General features: G+C 39.3%; 1 protein-coding gene across 2 annotated transcripts; it reads left to right on the top strand.

Moving 5' to 3' along the window:
- The first annotated feature begins 42 nt into the window (after positions 1-42).
- Positions 43-18,277, top strand: znfx1 (zinc finger, NFX1-type containing 1). Of its 2 annotated transcripts, none has more exons than XM_017479958.3 (15): positions 43-471; positions 5,533-5,602; positions 5,717-7,092; positions 7,261-7,547; positions 8,030-8,271; positions 8,612-8,734; positions 9,061-9,209; positions 9,526-9,666; positions 11,282-11,387; positions 12,356-12,618; positions 13,813-13,952; positions 14,220-14,520; positions 15,121-15,231; positions 15,361-15,456; positions 15,589-18,277. In XM_017479958.3, exons 2-15 carry the CDS (start codon positions 5,563-5,565, stop codon positions 18,034-18,036), a joined length of 5,823 nt encoding a protein of 1,940 aa, XP_017335447.2. In that variant the 5' UTR covers positions 43-471; positions 5,533-5,562; the 3' UTR covers positions 18,037-18,277. The 2 variants fall into 2 exon arrangements, with proteins under 2 accessions (XP_017335447.2, XP_017335446.2); XM_017479957.3 differs by lacking the exon at positions 43-471 and adding an exon at positions 1,332-1,486.
- The last annotated feature ends 3,066 nt before the right edge of the window (positions 18,278-21,343 follow it).

Raw genomic sequence — 21,343 nt, 5'->3', positions numbered from 1 at the left:
TTGGCAAACATTTGGTTGGCCCAATGTAATTTTGTCCACTTGGCCAACATTGGACCATCAAGGCCAACAAAAAAGTCTGCTTTTGCCAATGATGGGCCCAAACTCTGGCACAATGTTGTATATGGAGGGCCAAGATGGAAACCTGTCGTGGAAATTAGACTTACTTCTCTCTCAATGTAATACACGCATGTCTTACATCATTGACTCCCTTCCATACAGACAGCAATCCTCTGACTTCATAAAGTTCTACTTCTAAATTCTTGAAGATTCCTTCCAGTCAGTTTTAAGGCTGCATCGGTCTTTCGCTCTGCACAACAAAGGGCAAACTGCCTGTGTGTCAACACGGACCTTCAGGGTCAAACTTTTCCACGGGCTTGTTGTCCAGAAAAGCTGAAATACTCTCACAGTCCAGCCAGGAGACACCAAATTGTCGTGGAAATTAGAAAACACTCGCAGACTCGTCCTCTGAAGGTAAAAAAAAGCTTTCTTACAGAAAGATGGTTAATACAGGATAGAATAAAGCATGATCGAATAAAGAGAGCGCTCTAAAGCGCAAGAAAAGGTGTGCAGGAAGAGGCCTTGCTGTCTTTTTTATTATTCTCACAAAAAGCAGCAAAATACATGAAGTCCATACATGAATCTCCAATGGACTTCTCAAACTATACCCCTGAATCAGCAAATAATAATAATCCTTCCTACATATGTTGCTTGCTAAGATACTCGAACATACCCTGAATTGTCAGTGTCACCTCCACTGCCTTGGCGCATGGTGGCTTAGAGGATAGCACGTTCACCTCACACCTCCAGGGTCGGGGGTTCGATTCCCCCATGTTCTCCCCGTGCTGCAGGGGTTTCCTCCAGGTACTCCGGTTTCCTCCCCCAGTCCAAAGACATTGGTATGTCCACAGTGTCCGTAGTGTGTGAATGTGATTGTGCCCTGTGATGGATTGGAACCCTGTCCAGGGTGTACCCTGCCTTTTGCCCCATGCTTCCTGGGATAGGCTCCAGGTTTCCCCAGGACCCTGAAAAGGATAAAGTGGTAGAAGATGGATGGATGGACATCCACTGCCTTTTTATTGTCAACATCCTAACTACCAGATGATACTGTATTATTCTGCACTAAAATAGTATTATTCGAAGGAGAGCTAAAAAGTTAAACGCAGGAGGTTGTTGTTTGCCTCTTCCTTTTCTCACAGAAAACAGCCTCATTTTGCTCAACTGTAAACAAAATGCTCCTGTAATGATTTGATTCTTGTGAGCCTCTGCCGTCATTCAAAGGTCCTAACGTGGAAGGACATCTTTTTAACACTTCCAAACCCCTTAAACAGCGACCTGGTGAAGACTATGTTTTGTTTTTGGCTCTCGCGGCGGTTTCGGTTATGATGAATCGAGCACGGAAAGCGAAACTTAAAGTCGGTATTTAAAGGTGCACTGAGCAGCACCCTGTCATTACACAACACCAGGCGACAGGACTGAAGATAAACCGGTAAGTTTCTGAGGTTTAGCTCAACCTCGTCCTTCTACACATAAGCTCAGAAATGCTAAAGACCGTTAAAACAGTTTAGAAGCTGTGGATTTGAATCTGTCGGTGCTTAAATGTGTGTGTGTTTTTAACTTCCGCAGTGACAATGTCACAGGATAAAGCGCTGTGGTCGTTCAGATGTGCTTACTAACGCAATTCGGGGTGAATTTATATACATATAAACATATTATATTATCTACAAAAACTACAACCAAGCGCGAGTGTATCTACTGTATTAGTATATGGATGAAACGCTGTTTTGATATAAAGCAAGTGGTTGCCAGATCCTCTGTAAGGCTACTTGGGTGAATCATTTGCCGAGAAATGAAACCGTGCTGACTCACTCTTTTACAGGGCGTCATATCCTAAGAACAATCCGTACCAGAGTGAGAAGGGGGGGAAAAAAAGAGTAACCCTAAGGGTAAAATGAGATGAAATCCAAATGTAGGCTATGTACTCCTTTATTATTTGTGTCGTGCGCATAGTATGCCGCATTGAAAAGCCTACGCTTCATCACACTGCTCTTACATGGCCTGATCTCTTTTAGTTAAAAACAACCAACATGGCATTGCTTTTTAAGAATGAACCGAAGTAGTGAAATGAATGCGACTCGTTTGCAGTTCCTCTCAATTTGCTTTTATATTTAAGATTCACTACAGAAGGCTTTTGTTGACAAAAAACGCGTTTAAACTACGGCAGGCTTTAAGGGACAGACTCTGCAAATATAATTTCCTGTTAAAGTGTATACTATTTTCCACGCAGTAATACGGAAATCCTTTACATGTCAGTATGGTAAATATTTGTGTTAACGCGATAAATGTGTTCATATGTAAATTGTAATCGTGGTAACACGACGGGGAATATGACTCGTAGGAACACCCTGTCTAAGGCATAATTTTTGCATAATAACAAGCCAGATTTGCATATGATGACGTAACGAACACGTTTATGCACTTTTATACGTGGTTTTATAAACGTAGAGCATCACTGAAGGTGTATTTCAACCACCATTTGTAACAGTAGCCTGTTTACAATATTTACTGATTTACCATAGCTCTAAATGTAGATATCACTAAATTACTTTATTTTCTATGGGTATGGTTACCTTTAACAGTTTATAAATGCTAGCTATAAATGAAAATAATACACACATTTAACGTTATCATGATCAAAAGCTACACGTTAACATGATTATCTTGTTAAGATGCACATATTTGTTGTGTTCAAAAAATATTCTATAGTAATATTATATGGCGGCTTAGAGGTTAGCACATTCTCCTCACACCTCCAGGGTCGAGGGTTCGATTACACCATGGCCCTGTGTGTGCGGAGTTTGCATGTTCTCCCCGTGCTGTGGGGGTTTCCTCCGGGTACTCTGGTTTCCTCCCCCAGTCCAAGACATGCATGGTAGGCTGATTGGTGTGTCTAAAGTGTCCATAGTGTATGAATGGGTGTGTGAGTGTGCCCTGCAATGGATTGACACCCTGTTTAGGGTGTACCCCGCCTTGTGCCCCATGCTCCCTGGGATAGGCTCCAGGTTCCCCCGTGACCCTGAAAAGGATAAAGAGGTATAGAAGATGGATGGAATAATAATAATAATAATTGTTCATTTGGATGTCATGTTTGTTGTTGGGGAAAACCTTGATGAACCTTGTGATTTTACTGCCACCTTCTGGTGTGCATTAGTGCTCAAACAGTATAAAGGAGGGAAAGAACAAAAACGGAAAGTTCCCGTTCTGATATGATTTTATAATTATATTCTGAACAGTGTCTTTTGGAAGAAATTGCTTATTCATAAGCATAAATACATGGTACTGTTGAACCGTTTGAAGCATGCAAAAGACACCAAGAAATAGATTTATAGAGGAGTTATAATACTAGATGGAAACAAGTTCTGACATTTTAATTCTTTTTAGGATTTGAAGCCAAGAGACTGAAAAATGGGCATACATACAGAATATATATGCAAAACTATTTGCCCCATCCTGATTTCTTCTGCTTTTGTGTGTATCTCATACTAAATAGTTTTAGATTTTCAAACGAAAAACAACGTGAAACAAGCAACCTGAGTAAACACACAATACAGTTGTTATTATTATTATTATTATTTTTTTAATTATTGAAGCAAAACAAGTTATCCAACACCTATCACCAATGTGGAAAAACTGATTGCCTCCTTAAATTTAAAACCTAGTTGTGCCACCTTTAGCAGCAATAACTGCAACCAAATGCTTCCAATAACTGGAGATCAGTCTTTCACTCACTTCTAGTACTAGGACTAGGATTTACTCCTATGCTTTGGATCATTGTCTTGCTGCATAATCCAGGTGCACTTGAGTTTAAACTTACGGACTGAAGACCGAACATTCTCCTTTAGGATTTTCCGGTAAAGAGCAGAATTCATGTTTCCCTCAATTATTGCAAGTTACTCAGACCCTGAAGCAGCAAAGCATCCCCACACTTCACACCTTGAATCATCACACTTCCACCACCATGCTTGACTGTAGGTATGATATTCTTTGGAATTTTGTGTTTAGTTTATGACAGATGTTACAGGGCCCCTGTCTTCCAAACAGTTCCACTTTCGACTTCTCAATCCAAAGAACATTCTCCCAAAAGGTTTGAGGATCACCAAGGTGTGTTTGGGCAAAATTCAGATGAGCCTTAATGTTCTTCTGGGTTAGCAGTGGTTTTCGCCTCACCACTCTTCTATGGATGCCATTTTTGCCCAGTGTCTTTCTGATAGTCTAGTCATAAATGAACTTTTATTGAAGCAAGTGAGTCCTGTAGGTCCTTTGATTTTGTCTTTGGCTCTTTTGTGACTTCCTGGATGAGTAGTTGCTGTGCTCTTGGAGAAATTTTGGAAGGTCTGCCTCTTCCGGGAAGGTTCACTACTAGTTTTTCCATTTTGAGATAATGGCTCTCTTTTGAGTCCCAGAGACTTTGAAATAGCTTTGTATTTCACCATCTTCCTCACCATTTCTGGAATTTCTCTAAATTTTGCCATAGTGTGTTACTGGGTAAGACCTTTTAACCAACTTCATGCTGTTGAAAAAAATTCTATTTAAGTGTTGATTTGATTGAACAGGGTTTGCAGTAATCAGGTCTGGTTGCGTCTAGTCCAGCTGAACCCCATTATAAATGCAGGTTCATAGATTTGGGGAATATAATAACTATGGGGGCAAATACATTTTCACACAGGCCCAGTTGGTACTGGATAACTTTTTTTTCTTCAATAAATATCATAATCATTTAAAAACTGTATTTCGTGTTTGTTTTATCTTAGATTTTGTTATAATTTCTGAAACAATTAATGAGATATACACAAAAACAGAAGAAATCAGGATGGGGCAAATACTTTTCACAGCACTGTACATATATACATACACACTTATTAAAATGTTTTCAGACTAATGGCCTCATTCACTTGGCAGAAATTCCTAGACAGGTAATGTGATATTTTTGTTAAACTCCTTGAATTAAAGCTGAAGGTCTACACTTCAGTCACATCTTGATTGCTTCATTTCAAAACCCAGTGTGGTGGTATATACAGAGGCAAAATTATGAAAATCCTGTCACTATCCAAATACTTATGGACATGTCTGCGTATACAGAAAATATGCAGTATATTATATGCATTCATGAATATTACTTTTAAGCCATTTTCTCTGGATGATGAGATAACAAAGTGGTTAGGACGGAGCTCATTATATCATGAATAGTTCACATGAAGCAAAGAGGATACATAAGCTTTAGCTTTCACTTTTGGTTGTAATGCATATATTAATTCCTATTATGAATATGCATATATGTTCAGAATTAAGGCCCCCCATTGGTGGAGACTATAAAAGATGCATAAATATGTCACGTTATTATGAGCAAAATTTAATGTGCAAAATAACTTGTGTCTTGCCCCCAAAAGCCTGCCGTATATCAAATGGAATTGTACGGTGAAATAAAATGTAGAGGTCAGCGGTGTTTTGTCTATAGTAATGATTTTTTTGTTGCAGCACATCACGACTTGACTGCTCTGATGAACCATGGAAAGCCAAAATAAGCCACAAGTACAGCAAAGACGAGGTCCTGCTCTCCTCCTTCTTTTTCTTCTTTGGCTCATGTTATACCCCTATTTTGTGTTCAGTCTATAACCAATACTTTGTATTTTCTAATTTGGGTAATCTTTTATTGGTGTAGATCAAGAGAGAGATGGTGGAGGTGGTAGAGGTAGAGGTGGCAGAAGAGGAGGTGTGGGAGGAGGCCCAGGTGGAGATTACAGAAGAGGAAGACCAGGTGGAGAAGACAGAAGCAGAGGTGCAGGGGGAGGACCAGGTGGAGGTGACAGAAGAGGAGGTGCAGGTGGTGGACCAGGTGGAGGTGACAGAAGAGGAGGTGCAGGTGGTGGACCAGGTGGAGGTGACAGAAGAGGAGGTGCAAGGGGAGGACCAGGTGGAGGTGACAGAAGAGGTGGTGGCGGACAAGGGAATGAGAGAGGTAGAGGTGAGAGGAGAGGAGACTACAGAGAGAACCACAGGGTAGATGCATCAAGGGAAAGAGCTGGAGCAGAAGGTACTCAAAGAGGAGAAAGGAGTGGAGGATACTGTCAGAGAGGAAGAGGAGGCCAGGCAAGAGGGAGGAGTAGAGATGCTACACCTGAGGTACGAAAACTTGGGTACAAAACACTGGAGGAGCTACTGGAGAAAGATGCATCTGTGGTGGCCATTTCTCTCTCCTCTAGTGTGGGTCTGCAGACTTTGCTGATGGAAACAAACATGCGGCAGGACCTCGTACAGCTGCTCTGCCAGGTTCTCTGCAAAGCTTTTCAGTCTAGGCATGACCGCAGAATAGTGCTCCATTTAGCTCAGGTGGTGAAGGACTCTAGCTTCTTCCAAACTGTGCTTCCTCACTATGTGGCTGGAATGATGTCTGATCCTGTCCCTGCTCGGAGACAGCAGTATCCACAGCACCTGGACAACGTTATCAACCTTGTGTCTGGTGTGCTCAGCATGTTTCCATCCAGCTCTATGCGTTCCATCTCAATGTTGGTGGCTCTCTTGAAACCAGTGGTCAACCAGCTGCGAGCTTATGGCATAGACTTTCGATGCACAATTGATGAGGATCTGGAGAAGATCCAAGGCACGGTGGAACACCTCCAAGAGAAAGCAAGGGATGGGACTTTGAGATCAGACAACTATACTGTTCTCTTTGGCAATGAAGATACTCCCGAAGGGGAGGAAGACTTCAGGACCATGACCATCTACCCAACCCCTGAAGAATTCCGCCAGGACCAGAAACCTTTTCTGCGGGCTAACATTATGTCACAAAATTACCCCAGTGCCCATATCTACCTGGATACACATTTTAGGCTTCTGAGAGAAGACTTTGTGAGGCCATTACGTGAAGGTATTAGGGAATTACTCCAAAGCCAGCATGATGAGAGCCTCAGTGGTGTGCCAATAAAAAAGAGACGCTTTGATGATATCAGGGTCTACTTTGACACTCGATTGGTCATACCTCTCTGCACTCCTACAGGCACCGCCTACAAAGTGCAATTTGATCCACGGCCCCTTCAGGTCAGGCGATAATAAATCTGAGCGTACCCTTAACACATGCTAATTAATATTCATAAACAAAAGTAACAAACTAGGTTCATTCCAGTTTCATGTTATAAAAAGTTACAGTTGTATGTATGTTGTAAGAAGTTATAGAAGATAACAGGTTTGCTCTGTACTAATTCACAGTTTGTTCGTTGGGAGAATTCCAAGCGGCTGCTGTATGGGTCCCTAGTCTGCTTGTCTATGGACCATTTTGAAACGTTCCTCTTTGCAACGGTATCTAACCGTGACCCCAAAGAACTGAGAGAGGGCCAGGTGCAGTTGAGTTTCTCTAGAAACAGCCGAGCTCAACTGGCCACCATCCAGGCCTGTCATTCCTTCCTGATGGTTGAGACCACTGCTTACTTTGAGGCCTACCGCTATGTCCTGGAGGGGCTTCAGGAACAAGAGGAGGATGATCTCCCCTTTCAGAGGTATACAATGTATATTAGATGAATAAGTATTTACTTGGCCCATGACTTTTTGTTTATAAGGTAATTCTTCCTTATTCAAAATTACTGAAACACAGAATAACATTTTAGGTGCTTGAGCAATATCCTGTGCCCTGTAATAGTTGCTGTGGATTAAACAGTCCAAAGTATGAAAACAAACTATGATTCCTAAAGTTTCACAAGTATTTTACAATTATGTGACTTTGCCAACCAAGTGTATTGAATGATTATAGATAACTCACAGTAGTAGACACTAGCCAGAGAGATTGACTCTCTCAATAATGGTGCTTCCTATACTGTGTGACATCCCTTTAAATGATAGTGGAAATGATCCTTAATCAAAGAGTAGTCAGTAAGTTGAGATGAGAAGAAAACATTGCAGAATGCTACTCTCCAAAATGTACGCCTATGCTACTTCCACTCCGAAAGTAACATGTCTGTCAATTTTCTCTGTTGTATTTTAGATACATTGTAGAATGTAACACAGATGTCCATCCACCAGCATACCTTCTGCCGTTTGAGAAAACTTATGATCTGGCTTGCATAGCAGCAGAGGGTCATAAAGACAGTCTGAAACCATTTAACCCCCTCACCCCTACTGCCTGGCCGGCTGAAGAGCAACTGGGTCTTGATGACAGCCAGCTCCAAGCCCTTAAACTGGCCCTCACCAAGGAGCTGGCCATCATACAGGGTCCACCCGGGACAGGTAGAGAAATGGAGATTTTAATTAAATTCAGGTCAATAGATATCTAACCTTGTTCCTACTAGAGCTACTTTTTCCTGCAGTTTAACTTGAAGCAAGCATTCTTGATCTAGCTCCTTAAAACCTTCAGGTGTGTTTCAATATTAGAGCAAAATGTTTATTTGCATTGTAATTCAGTTCTGCACCAGGGGAAGCTATCAAAGAGCAGGACCGGGTATACTATTATGTAAATAAATTTTGCTATAGAAAATAACTTGTAAAATTAAACTTAAAAATGTAACAGATCTGGAGTCATTTGTGCTGATTGTAAAAAACACACAATGTCATGTTTTGTTCTTTGCAGGGAAGACATATGTGGGGCTAAAAATTGCTAAGGCTCTGTTAAATAACAGTATGGTGTGGTCAGCTAATTCTCCTATGCTGGTGGTCTGTTACACCAACCATGCTCTAGACCAGTTTCTAGAAGGTAATATATGGCTAATGCACTTCTTATTTGATTTTTTTTGTTGTTGCAATTTTGTAATTATAATTTCCATATTTGTATAAGTTTGTATATTTTTAGATATTGCAGAATTATGCATTGGAAGCCATTATATCATTGTTTTATTCAATAAAATAACATATTGATCCATGCATACTCTGTTGTTCGAGTTGTTGGAAAATTTAAGGCTATTTGTATGTCACACATTTAATCATTCTTTCATGCTGAAGATCGGGAAATTCTGGTTTTAAATACAGTATATAGGATCCTGCAAGTTTTGCAATAAAGCAGTCATGTTGTGTTTCTCTCAGGTATCCACAGTTTCTTGCAGAAGGGCATTGTGAGGGTTGGTGGCCGCAGTAACAGTGAGATCCTGAAGCGTTTCTCTTTGAGGGAGCTGACCAGGATGTCAAACTTCCGCAGAGATCTGCCAGCACATCTTAAGAAGGCTTTTTTTGAGGTGTTACATTAAGTTTTTCATGTTAAGCGTTTTAGAATGTCTCTTTTGGTTTTGAACTGAGAAAGTACATATGGTATTTATAAAATACACAGAAATTTCATATTTTTCAATTTAGAAGTTGAAACTTATAATAATAATAATAATAAAAAATTGTTCTCAGTAGTAGAGTCCATTTTAGAATTTCAAATTTCTCCCATAGTTGAAATTCTCAAAGTTGACTTTTATAGGTTTCCATTTCTGACTCAACATGTGAGTATGTTTAAATGAATCAGTCTTTAAGGTTAATTATATATAAAGTCCTGATGATATTTCACAGATCCAGAGGGAGATGCAGGATGCACAGACCCTTATAAAGAAACAGACAGGTTACCTAGAGTGCAGTCTGCGTGGAGTCATTAATGAGCACTTCCTGCAAAAGTACATGTCTGATGAGCACTGGCATACTCTGAATCTGCAGGTCAGTCTAATCTGCTCTTTTGAGTTAAAGAAATGTGTATGTGTCAATTAGGTACAGTTCTTTGTTGCTGTTGCTATTATTATTATTATTATTATTATTATTATTATTATTATTTTATTATTAAGTATAATAATAATAATTTTCTTTTAATATTAATATTTTATTTTTATAATATTGTTTTCATTAGTGTTCTTTCTTTTTCTTCTTCTTCTTCTTCTTCTTCTTCTTCTTCTTCTTCTTCTTCTTCTGCCGCTCTTGAGCCTATGACAGCCCATAGAACTGCTTGTGGGAAAGTTATGAAATTTGGCACACAGATAGAGGACAGCCTCAACATTAACAAGAGCAATTTTGGATTCTCTGTCTCAAACCTTCTAGTGCCACCAGCAGCTCAAATTTGCACTCACGTTTATGTCAATATCATTTGAAACTTTTTTCACTTGATTCCTTGGCTGAGTCGAATGGACCCTGTGGTTTTAATTTCTGCCCAGCTACATTTTAGTTTTTAAAAACCTACTTTTTCGAACTCCTGCTAGACCATTCATCTGATTTTCACAAAATTTGAAAGCGATAAGTGTCAGACGATATTGGCAAAAAGTTATCAAAAGCTTTATGATAGACCAAACCAGTCTTGAAAAACACCAAACGAATCCGATTGCAAGCACTCCAAAATGGACGTGAGGCTATATCTCTGAAATGCTTTAGCGTATTCATACCAAGCTTAGTATATGTCATAGCCATCATGACTTGAGGGTACCTGTACAGTTTCATAACAGCGCCACCTAGTGGTCATGAAGCTGGTCTCTACAGATTCAGTGGGGCATAAGTCCGTTGATATTAAATTTTCACTGTTACAAAAATTGGTAGGTGTCATCTGGACCATGACCCAAAAGTACTCAAAAAGTTTCAGGACAGTGCCATCTTGTGGTCAACAATTATAATGTGATAAAAAATGCGAATAGCTTTTGAATATTTTTGCACATTGTCATGAGATTGGTCTTGAGAGATTCCATGGGTCATGCAGAGAACAATGATTACCAATTATGCCATGGTAGGCTAAAATTCCTGTCCACCATTTTGAATTTTCTGAAAAATCCACTTTTTTGAACTCGTCCTAAATTGTTCATCCAATTTCGATGAAATTCGTAAGAGATCATCTTCAGACCGTGCCGGCAAAAATGATCAAAATCTATTTGATAAACCAAACCGTTCTCAGTAATGTGCAGATGAATTTGATGGCGATCACGCCGAAACAGATGTGAGGCTATATCTCTGCAGTGCATTAACGTATTCAGACCAAACTTAGTACCTGTCATTGGCGTCATGACTTGAGGGTACCTGCATTGCATTGTTCACAAGATATGAAAAAGCACAATTTTGCTAATAACTTCTGAACAGTTTGTCATAAAATCATGACTGTGCTAAAATCATGCTTGCTTATCTACTTACTTTGTGTCTGTAATGCTTGGCCCCGTAATTGCGGCTTGCAGCTATATTTATAATAATAATAATAATAATAATAATAATGATAATAATTATTATTATTATTATTATTATTAGTAGTAGTAGTAGTAGTAGTATTAGCATTGTGTTGTTAATGGTTTTGTATGTGTGTTAGGCTGAGATGCTGGGTGGATTTGCAAATGTAGGAAAGAAGCAATCTATGATCATGGAATGGCTTTGCCTTGGGGTGTTTCAGCAACAAACTGTCCAAGTTGAAGCAGGTAAAAGTTTCATTTTATCAGCTGTTTTTTTTCTCATGATCCTTCATGCTCACACTGCAGATGTACAGTGCCCTCCACTAGTATTGGCACCCTTTGTAAATATGAGCAAAGAAGGCTGTGAAAAATTGTCCTTATTGTTTAACCTTTTGATCTTTTGTTTAAATAATTCACAACAATACTCTGCTCTCAGAACAAAAGATCAAAAGTTTAAACAATAAGGACAATTTTTCACAGCCTTCTTTGCTCATATTTACAAAGGGTGCCAATATTAGTGGAGTACACTGTAGGTTTTTTTTTAAAGCATCACTATATGGTAATCTCTGATGACAGGAATCACCAAAATATATTTATTATTCCTGTTGCATTTATCTGCCTGCTCTTGTTGGGTTAAAACTGGAGAAAAAAAAATTGTAAACTGAGCAAAGTATATCTTTTAAAAACAATTAAATAATTATTATAGCGCCAGCAATTGTAATAAAAGCTACTGATTAATTATTATAAATTTGTGACAATATGTTTATACAAATTTTAAAGTAGTATTCGTGAGTATGTGAGATATTGTTATACATGTCAGTTACATTTCTCACAATTGTAACACTGAACAATAAACTATAATCAGTTATGCTGAAGTTATTAGTTGACATGGATCAATAACCACTGAATAAGAGACTATTCAAAGTGAAACCAAGTTTCCTTGCTATCACTGATCATGTTTTAAACACCACTAATAATTCATAATGTATAATAAAAATTGCTATAAAACATAATCCAAATTCATAAATACTTATAACCTTGTGCATAATATCTGCATGATATGAACATGTTCATAATTCATTATATGCTTGGCCTTCATAAAAATTTTACCAAAAATAATTTTTCCTTTATCCTTTCAATCTTTTAGAAGGAGATTTTCTTGTTTATGCTCTTTCCAATTTTTGTTTTCTTACTAACCACCTCTCTGTCCCCAGAAGCGAATGATGAGGTGGAAGCAGTAGAGGATGAGCAGCTGTTGGAAGTGGATGAAGAGGCAGCTCTGATTGAGGCTGAAAGAATCCTGGAGGATTCAGACCCTAGGGGGCGAGATAACCGTGAACGCAAGAGGGAGGAGGAGACCATAGTGGAACTAGCTGAGATCATGCTGGCCATGAACCTAAATCAGGCTGACGAACAACCTTCACAGGCACAAGCACAAGCACAGGGACAGAGACAAGTTAATAATGACGAGTGGGAGGTAAGAATTTTCTGGAATAGTCACAATGATAATCATAGTGAGTGTAATATGATTTAGCAAAAGCATGTGAATAGTATAAGCCTTCGGTTTGGGAGAATTTGAGGGATATATTGTCTTAATTGTTGAATTCATTTATTTGTTGTTTTATCCTTAGAAGCTCAAATGGTCTTGTATTTTGTCCTCAAAAAGCATTGTAAATATATTTTATAACATGTTATCTAGCATATATAATGCCATATAATACCTGGCATAAACCTACATATTGCAATATCTGTTCTTAAAACATTGCAGGCAGTAATGCTATAATGCAATATAACACAGGTACAGTAACATGTTATTGTAAGCTAGCATTATCGGCCAATCATGTGGAAGCAGCACAATGCATGAAATCATGCAGAGAAAGGCCAAGAGCTTTAGTTAATGTTCACATCAAACATCAGAATGGAGAAAAGGTGTGATCTCTGTGACTTTAACCATGGCATGATTAAATGCTTCTGCTGTTGTAGCCCATCCACGTCAAGGTTTGATGTCTTGTGCGTTCTCTGATGCTTTTCTGCTCACTATGGTTAAAAAGAGTTACTGTAGACTTTCTGTCAGTGCAGACCAAGGGGTTTCAGCCTACAGACCCTCCAGTCACGGGATGTTTTTTGTTTTTCGCATCATTCTGGGTAAATTCTAGAGACTGTTGTGTGTGAAAATCTCAGGAGATCATCAAGTTGTGAAATACTCAAACCAGCCCATCTGGCACCAACGAGCATGCCACGGTTAAAGTCACAGAGATCACACATTTCCCCATTCTGATGTTTGATGTGAACATTAACTGAAGGTCTTGACCTGTATCTGCATGATTTTATATATTGTGCTGCTGCCACCTGATTGGCTGATTGGATAACTGCATAATACCTGTGTCCAGGTATTAATATTAAAGTGGACAGTGACTGTACAAACTTATGCATGTGGACCTAATGTAATCTGATATTATGAAGTCATATGCTTATGCTTTATAAACCATTATGCATGCAACCCTAACTATTTCTAAAAGCCTATGGTAGGCATTATAATGTATTACAACATGTAAATGCATCTATAGTACATTAGGAATATAGGACGAATACAAGGTGTTATCAAGTATTTTTCTGTGTGATAATACCAACACCACAATTGTTGTCTGGGTGTGCATGTGTGTGTATTTAGATGCAACGTCACCAGAAGAAGAAGATAAAGCAGATGGCCCAGAAAGAGTTAAAGAAAAGTGAGGTTATGAGTGAGGAAGAAGAGCAGAAAGTATGGAATGTCTGGCAGCTTAACCTAAAAGACAGATGGAGACTTTACCGGTAATTATGCGCTATATCAAAAGCAAATATCTCTCAAAGCACCCTTTAAATAAATGTGTGAACTGTGCAAGAGGACCCAACCATAACAATTGTTAAAAAATTTAATTGAATTTAAATTAAACTTAAAAAGAAACTGTATGTCTTAAAGGCAGAAATGAAATTTATTTGACCAGTAATCCATGTTTTTTTTTTGTTCTTTCCCTGCACCCTCGCTCTGTGTTTTTTTCCCCCCTATTTAATTTCCTCTGTCACTTTCTCACTTAATAGCCTCTGGGTGTTGCGGTATCATATTGAACTTCGTAGGAAAGCTCTCCAGGCTGAACAAGTCTATCAGGATGCCGCAGAGCGCCTTGCTGAAATCCGTCGCCGCGAGGATCTCTGTGTGCTCCAACATGCCAAAGTCATTGGCATGACCACCACAGGGGCAGCCAAATACCGACAGGTCCTGCAGGAGCTCAAACCAAGGCTGGTGATTGTGGAGGAGGCAGCTGAAGTGTTGGAAGCCCACACTATTACCACACTCAGCCGAGACTGCCATCATCTCATTCTGATTGGAGATCATCAACAGGTACAACTGGCATATAGCACATATCACAGCTATTCACTAAAAAGTGGGTCACATGGAACAATGTGATGCTGAGTATGTAGGTGGAATTAGAACACCTAAAAAGCCACTACAGCATCTACAGAACTCTTATATAGAAGACCTATTGAATCTTGTACATTTTTTAATACTCATAAAACTTACAATAGAACAAGTATATGTATATGGTCATGCATTTAAAAAACAAACATAACACTGTAAAATGACATTTACAAAAAACACACTGGTATCTCATCTACGTAGTAAAAGAATACATTGGGCTACATTTTTTGCATCTGCTTGAAATTACTTAAAAACCTAACTGTGGTGAATCCTTATACTACACATGTTTATGCTTTCTGTGCTCCAACATAAATGAGTCAGTACATAAAGAGCCCTACAATTATTTCGTATGTTAAATCAGGTGGCCCAGATTAAGCAAAAATAAAAATTCATCATAATTTGTTCTTTAAGATGATATAGTGTGGACAAAATGACGCGTGTTGACTGTTTAAAATAACATTGGTAGTTTCCTGAAACTGTTGGATTTGATTCAAATGAATTTGATTCACTTTATGTTTGCAGCTGAGACCTAGCGCCACAGTGTATGAACTAGCCAAAAATTTCAACCTGGAGGTGTCTATGTTTGAGAGACTTGTCAAAGTGGGATTTCCTTTTGTCAGACTTAACTACCAGGTGAGCTAATGAATCCATACATCATGCACTTTATCACATGTCAATAGCTTAAAATATCTTTGGCATCTAATGAATTAAGCATTATAAATGTGTGGCTTTTTCGTTTTCTTTATAAACATGTTATTACAGCATCGTATGAGACCAGATATTGCTTGTCTTTTGACTCCTCATATCTACTCTGAGCTGGAGAACCATGCTTCTGTACTGGATTATGAAAACATCAAGGTCAGTTTTTTCATGATGCTGAATTTCAGTGTACACTGGCAACTCATTGTATTTTAAAAATGTCTTCAATAATATCATGTACCAAACAATTGCTTGATTATACTCAAGCCTGTCATTTGTTCCTACCTGTAGGGAATTATTACAAATATTTTCTTCATCGACCACAAGTCCCATGAGGTGGAAATCAAAGATGGACGGAGTCATCAGAACCTTCACGAAGCACATTTTGTGGTGGAACTCTGTCGATACTTGTTGCGTCAGGATTACGAGCCCTCTCGGATTACCATCCTCACCACTTACACTGGACAGCTCTACTGTTTACGCAAGCTCATGCCCTCAGCTGAATTTGCAGGGGTCAAAGTGCATGTTGTTGATAAGTATCAAGGTGAAGAGAATGACATTGTCATATTGTCATTGGTGCGCAGTAATTCGGAGGGCAGGGTTGGGTTCTTGCAAATACCAAATCGTGTTTGCGTAGCACTTTCTCGTGCCAAGAAGGGACTATACTGCCTTGGAGACATGGATATGTTTAGCAAGGTGAAGCTGTGGAGTAACATACTTCACACCCTGAGGGAGAAAGGTCAAGTAGGACAGTTTTTGACACTGAGCTGTCAGAATCATCCAGAAACACGAACCCTGGTGTCTTCTTCAAAGGACTTTACAAAGGTCCCCGAAGGTGGGTGCAACAAGCCCTGTGAGTACCGCTTGGACTGTGGCCATGTGTGCATTCGCATGTGCCACCCTTATGATGCTGACCACAAGAAATATAAATGTGCCAAGGACTGCCCCAAAGTGCTGTGTGAGCTTGGGCATAAATGTCCTAGACGGTGCTATCAGAAGTGTGGTAAATGTGAGGTACGTGTAGAGAAAGTTGTTCCAAAATGCCAGCACAAGCAGAAAATGCCCTGTCATCTGGATCCAGAAGAATTTGTCTGCAAGGAGCCATGTCAGAAAAATCTGAGATGTGGACACCAATGCCAGGCAAGCTGTGGTGAGCCATGCACTGTCAATTGTAATGTACCAGTTCCTATGAAGTTAAAATGTGGACATTCCCAGGAAGAACCATGCTACTTCTCAAGGGACCTTCAAAATCAGCCAGCATGCAGGACCCCATGTGAGACAGTCCTGAAATGTGGACATTCTTGCTCAGGGACTTGCCATAAATGCCACCAGGGTCGCCTCCACAAAGCTTGTAGACATGAATGCAAGCATGTCCTTCCCTGCTCACACAAATGCTGTGTGCCGTGCCCAAGAAACTGCCCACCATGTACCCGCCCTTGTCAAAATCGTTGTGTTCACAGTGCGTGCATGAGGAAATGTGGACAGCCTTGTGCCCCTTGCATGGAACCCTGTGAGTGGCAGTGTCCACACCAGCGTTGTAGCAAACTCTGCCATGAGCCATGTGACCGTCCACCATGTTTAAAGAAATGTGACAAAGTCTTGCCCTGTGGACATCCCTGTATAGGTCTTTGTGGAGACCCTTGCCCAAATAAGTGCCGCATATGCCATCATGACGAAGTGATTGAGATCTTCTTTGGTAATGAAGATGAGCCAGATGCTTGCTTCATACAACTAGATGACTGCAAGCATGTAATTGAGTCTACTGGCATGGACCGATACATGGGCATGGATGAGGATGAGGGAGCTGATCTAGACCAGCGTGCTATCCGGCTGAAGGAGTGTCCCAGGTGTCGAACCCCCATTCGTAGGAATGTGCGCTATGGTGCCCATATCAACCGCAGCCTGGCAGAAATTGAGAAGGTCAAGGAACAGATCAATGGTCAGCAGTCTGACATTCAGAATAAGCAAAAGGAACTCCAGTTGCTTCTGGAGAGGAAGGACAACCTTAAGGAGCAGCTTCCTGTAGAGCACTTAAGGATCACTGAGAGGCTTCAGAAGTCTGACTTATCTCTTCTAGACCTCTGGCACCAGGAAAACTTGATAACATTCCTGGAGAGCCTTGGGAAGCTAAGAAAGATGCAAAAAAATGACATGTCTTCAGTCATCGGTGATTTATTTTCACTGCGCATAAGGGAATTACTCAATTTCCTGTGTGATACATTCCAGAGATTCTCCGATCAGCAGATGGACGATCTAGAACGTGAAATGAAGAGGCTTTTCTACCTAGCTGATCTCAATGTCCGTTGCAATATGGCCACATATACTTTGCTGGATGTTAAAGTCAATGCAGAGGTGAGACAGGCAAGACAGATCCTGGAGGACACACGGCCATTCACTGAAAATGATGAAGATAAAGTGAAGGAGATTTTTAAAGAGCTGGAAAATAAGCTTCCACGCTCTGGCCTGGGTATCACTGATGAAGAAAGGGTGATGATTGTTAAAGCCATGGCTCTCCCACAGGGACACTGGTATAAGTGTCCTAATGGGCATGTGTATGCTATCGGAGATTGTGGAGGTGCCATGGAACGTCGCCAATGTCCTGAATGCAATGCTACTATTGGTGGAACCAACCATACCCTCACTGAGGGTAATGCTGTAGCTGGAGAAATGGATGGAGCACAACATGCTGCTTGGTCAAATGATGCAAATTTGATACGTTTTAACCCAAGGGACATTTAAGATATTTTGTCCTCCTTGCAGTGATAATGAATTGCATGCTATTTTATGTATGTAAACAAAATTCTGTATTCTTTTAAAGGCAATTTTAAAACGGCTCCTTATCTAAAACTCAAGTATATACACACATCTAACAAAGTAATGCACCTTTTTAACCATTAAAAAAAAATAAAAAATATATATATACACAATCATATTACTGTAGATCAAAAAAATGTTCTAATAAAGTAATTGCTGAGGTATAGCACAGATATTACGTGTTTTTTTTATACCAGTAGGGGGCAGGAGTGTACTGATAAAAGTAACTCTCTGAAAGGCTGAAAGATAGACAAATGAAATTACTTGCATATATGTTGATGCGCGCGCGCGCGTGTGTGTGTGTGTGTGTGTGTGTGTTTGAGCCTGTGTAATCATTCTCCTATTTTTTGTAAATGTTTGTGACATTACTAATATTACTCCCCCACTTATTCATACTATAGGCTCTATCAGTGCTGTAAACTATGTGCAGAGACCTGATGTGCATATATTGGCTTTTTGAGCCTCACAGATTTACTATATCATAAAATGGCAAGACAAGGTCAGCAAATTTATCTTACCCTCTGAGAAAACATTGCAGCACTTCCATTTAACCTGCTTTGTGAAAGCGTGTATCAGTTTATTACATGATGAATGTAGCCTTCTCACAGCATGAACTCAAACTTTGCTCTTTTCAGGCAAAAACAACAACAACCCTGCAAGGGCAGGAAAAAGGGTTGTGTCAGAAAATGAGGAAATAGCAAGCCTACAAATGGATTTTGTCAATGTTTATGGCAAGTGTTTTTAGAGGCAGGTCAGAGGAGAGAGTAAAAAAAAAACCCTCAAAAGAAACTATAATATCGTATGGTCGTTCTCCCATCGATCAAGTTTCTTTTTGGGAAAACTTCTTCTGCTTAATATAGACTCTCTTTGAGAAGGGATTCATTGGGTCAGGGACGTGGATGGGTGGAGGGGTAGGAGATCATAGATTTGATTATAGATGTGACCATAGATTTTGGTGGTGTAGAACAACATTAATAACAACATAGCCTCAATTAAAATTAAGTTGAGAGACTTTCATATTTGACTTATGCTACTGGCTACTAGCGATCTAGTGAAAATCATGTATTTCTTTTTGTAAACCTCATCATAGGCAGTTGAACATCAACAACATAGAGTCATTCAGCATACAGTCTAGCAGCTTGCTTGGAGAGGTTTCACACACAAACTTTTGTTCAACTGTGTTCAAGGTAATATCATTAATTAGAGTTTACAGTTTTCAGGCTAAATTTCTACGCCAACTACATCTCAAAACCACACAAAAGACATGAAACTATCCCCCTAAAAAAAACTGGACATTAAAAAAAGTGAGACATTTTCACACATTTGTGATGAATGGACATTACCCCTCTCCAAATCTTTGCAATATACCTTACAATGGAAATGGTTCTGAACATCATAGACACACTGTCTGCACTAACACTTTGCCTTTTTGTAGAAATTTATTCATTTAATTTGGATTATTTGCTATTAAATAATACCTGGTCATTAATCGTTTGTCTGCTGGTTATACCCCGAGCATGGGACAGCATGATTCCTGCCCCAATGGTCCTCTATTAGCACTTGTTGCAGTTCCAATTATTGACCACTAGGTGGAATAATACCACAGCTATGTGGGGCAGTGAGTGCTGCCCCATAATTGCGCAATATCTAGTAAGGCAAGTAAATCAGTGGAATATTTGTTGATACTTGTCAAATAAAAACTTTTGAAAAAATATCATTGGTCATTCAAAAGTGGTAATTAGTATGTCAGTTGAATTTAAAACATATGGAGTTGTAAATGAAGACTTTATGTAGATTAACATTTGTTGAATTGCCCATATAAAAGGTAAGGTTCTGCTCCGTTTCCTCTATGAATGACTCCCCACTGCTCTTATTTTTATTTTAATACAAGAAAAGTACATTATGAAATCGGTGAAAATGATGATCCTACTAATAATGAATCGCTCTCTGTTAATGCCACCGATTACATTTGGAGTTCAGAGAAGAGAATTTTAACACATTAGCTATACATTTGTGTGTTATTACAGCACTAGGTGACAGATTTTTACCACTGAAAAATATTACATACAACATACAATAAAAAGATTGATCTTAGATGAAATGGTTTATTGAAATCACCACTGGAACAGGCATGTGAGTTTTAACAACAAGGACCTGCTGCAGAGAAAATACATATGAAATTACGAACCTTTCAAAAGCTGAGCTGCTGCAGTGAACTGAAATTTATAATGTTAAGATGAATAACACAACATTTTTCTCAGTGGGAGCATCTGTAGCCTGCAGGTGGATCTGCAGAATGGCATCTGGAGCAGTGGCCTTAGCTGCATTTATCAGGGCTGCCAGGCTGCTAGGACAGAACTGATTAAAATTTCATCAGGCCTGGTGGTGACTGCTTCTGTGCATTCATGAAATAATATGCATGTGGATGTATAAATATAGATCTGCTACTGTTATAACTTTCCGAGAAAATCCCTAAGATGGATTTGCTTAAACACAGGCATAATAAAGGGAAATGCATTCTGTATGTATGTGTGTTGCTTATTTTTTTTAATTTTAGCTCCTATTCATCCAAACAGCTATAATTAATGACGGATTATAATTTATTTGACGTGTCATGGTTTCATGTTCAAAAGGAAGGTTGTGTCACCATGTAGCAAGGGGTAATCCAGAGAAATATTCCAGTATGTTCCAACATATAAAAAGGTTTGGCTGTGAGCTTTTCATCGTCATCAGAACTGGGACAGAGAAAGAAAGAAAAAGCGAAAGCCTCAAGATTATTATTTTTACTTTAAAAAAAAAAAAAAGAATCATATTCATAATGCAATGTAGTGAAGGAATTTATTTAATTTATTTTTATTTTCAACTCTGATCTGTGACTTGAGTTCAATAATAGAGTGACTAACAGATAGATGATACAGAATATGAGAGGCTGAGAGGAATTGTACCCAATGTGGTGTTCTGCTGGTGTAGCCCAACCACCTCAAGGTTCAACATGTTGTACATGCTGTTGTAAGTTGCTTTTCTGGTGAAGGATGGTTATCTGAGTTACTGTATCCTTCCTATTAACCACAATGGCAATTCTCTTCTGATCTTGATAATGAGTCTTTATTGGTCACATATACAGTAGAGCACAGTGAAATTGTTTTCTTCACATATCCCAGCCTGTCTGGAAGCTGGGGTCAGAGTGTGGGGTCAGCCATGTTACGGCAGCCCTGGAGCAGAGAGGGTTAAG

This window comes from Ictalurus punctatus, chromosome 11 (genome assembly GCF_001660625.3).
Source record: "Ictalurus punctatus breed USDA103 chromosome 11, Coco_2.0, whole genome shotgun sequence".
Classification (NCBI taxonomy): Eukaryota; Metazoa; Chordata; class Actinopteri; order Siluriformes; family Ictaluridae; genus Ictalurus; species Ictalurus punctatus.
Note: the sequence above shows the minus strand (reverse complement) of the source record. Positions and strands in the feature narration are given on the sequence as shown.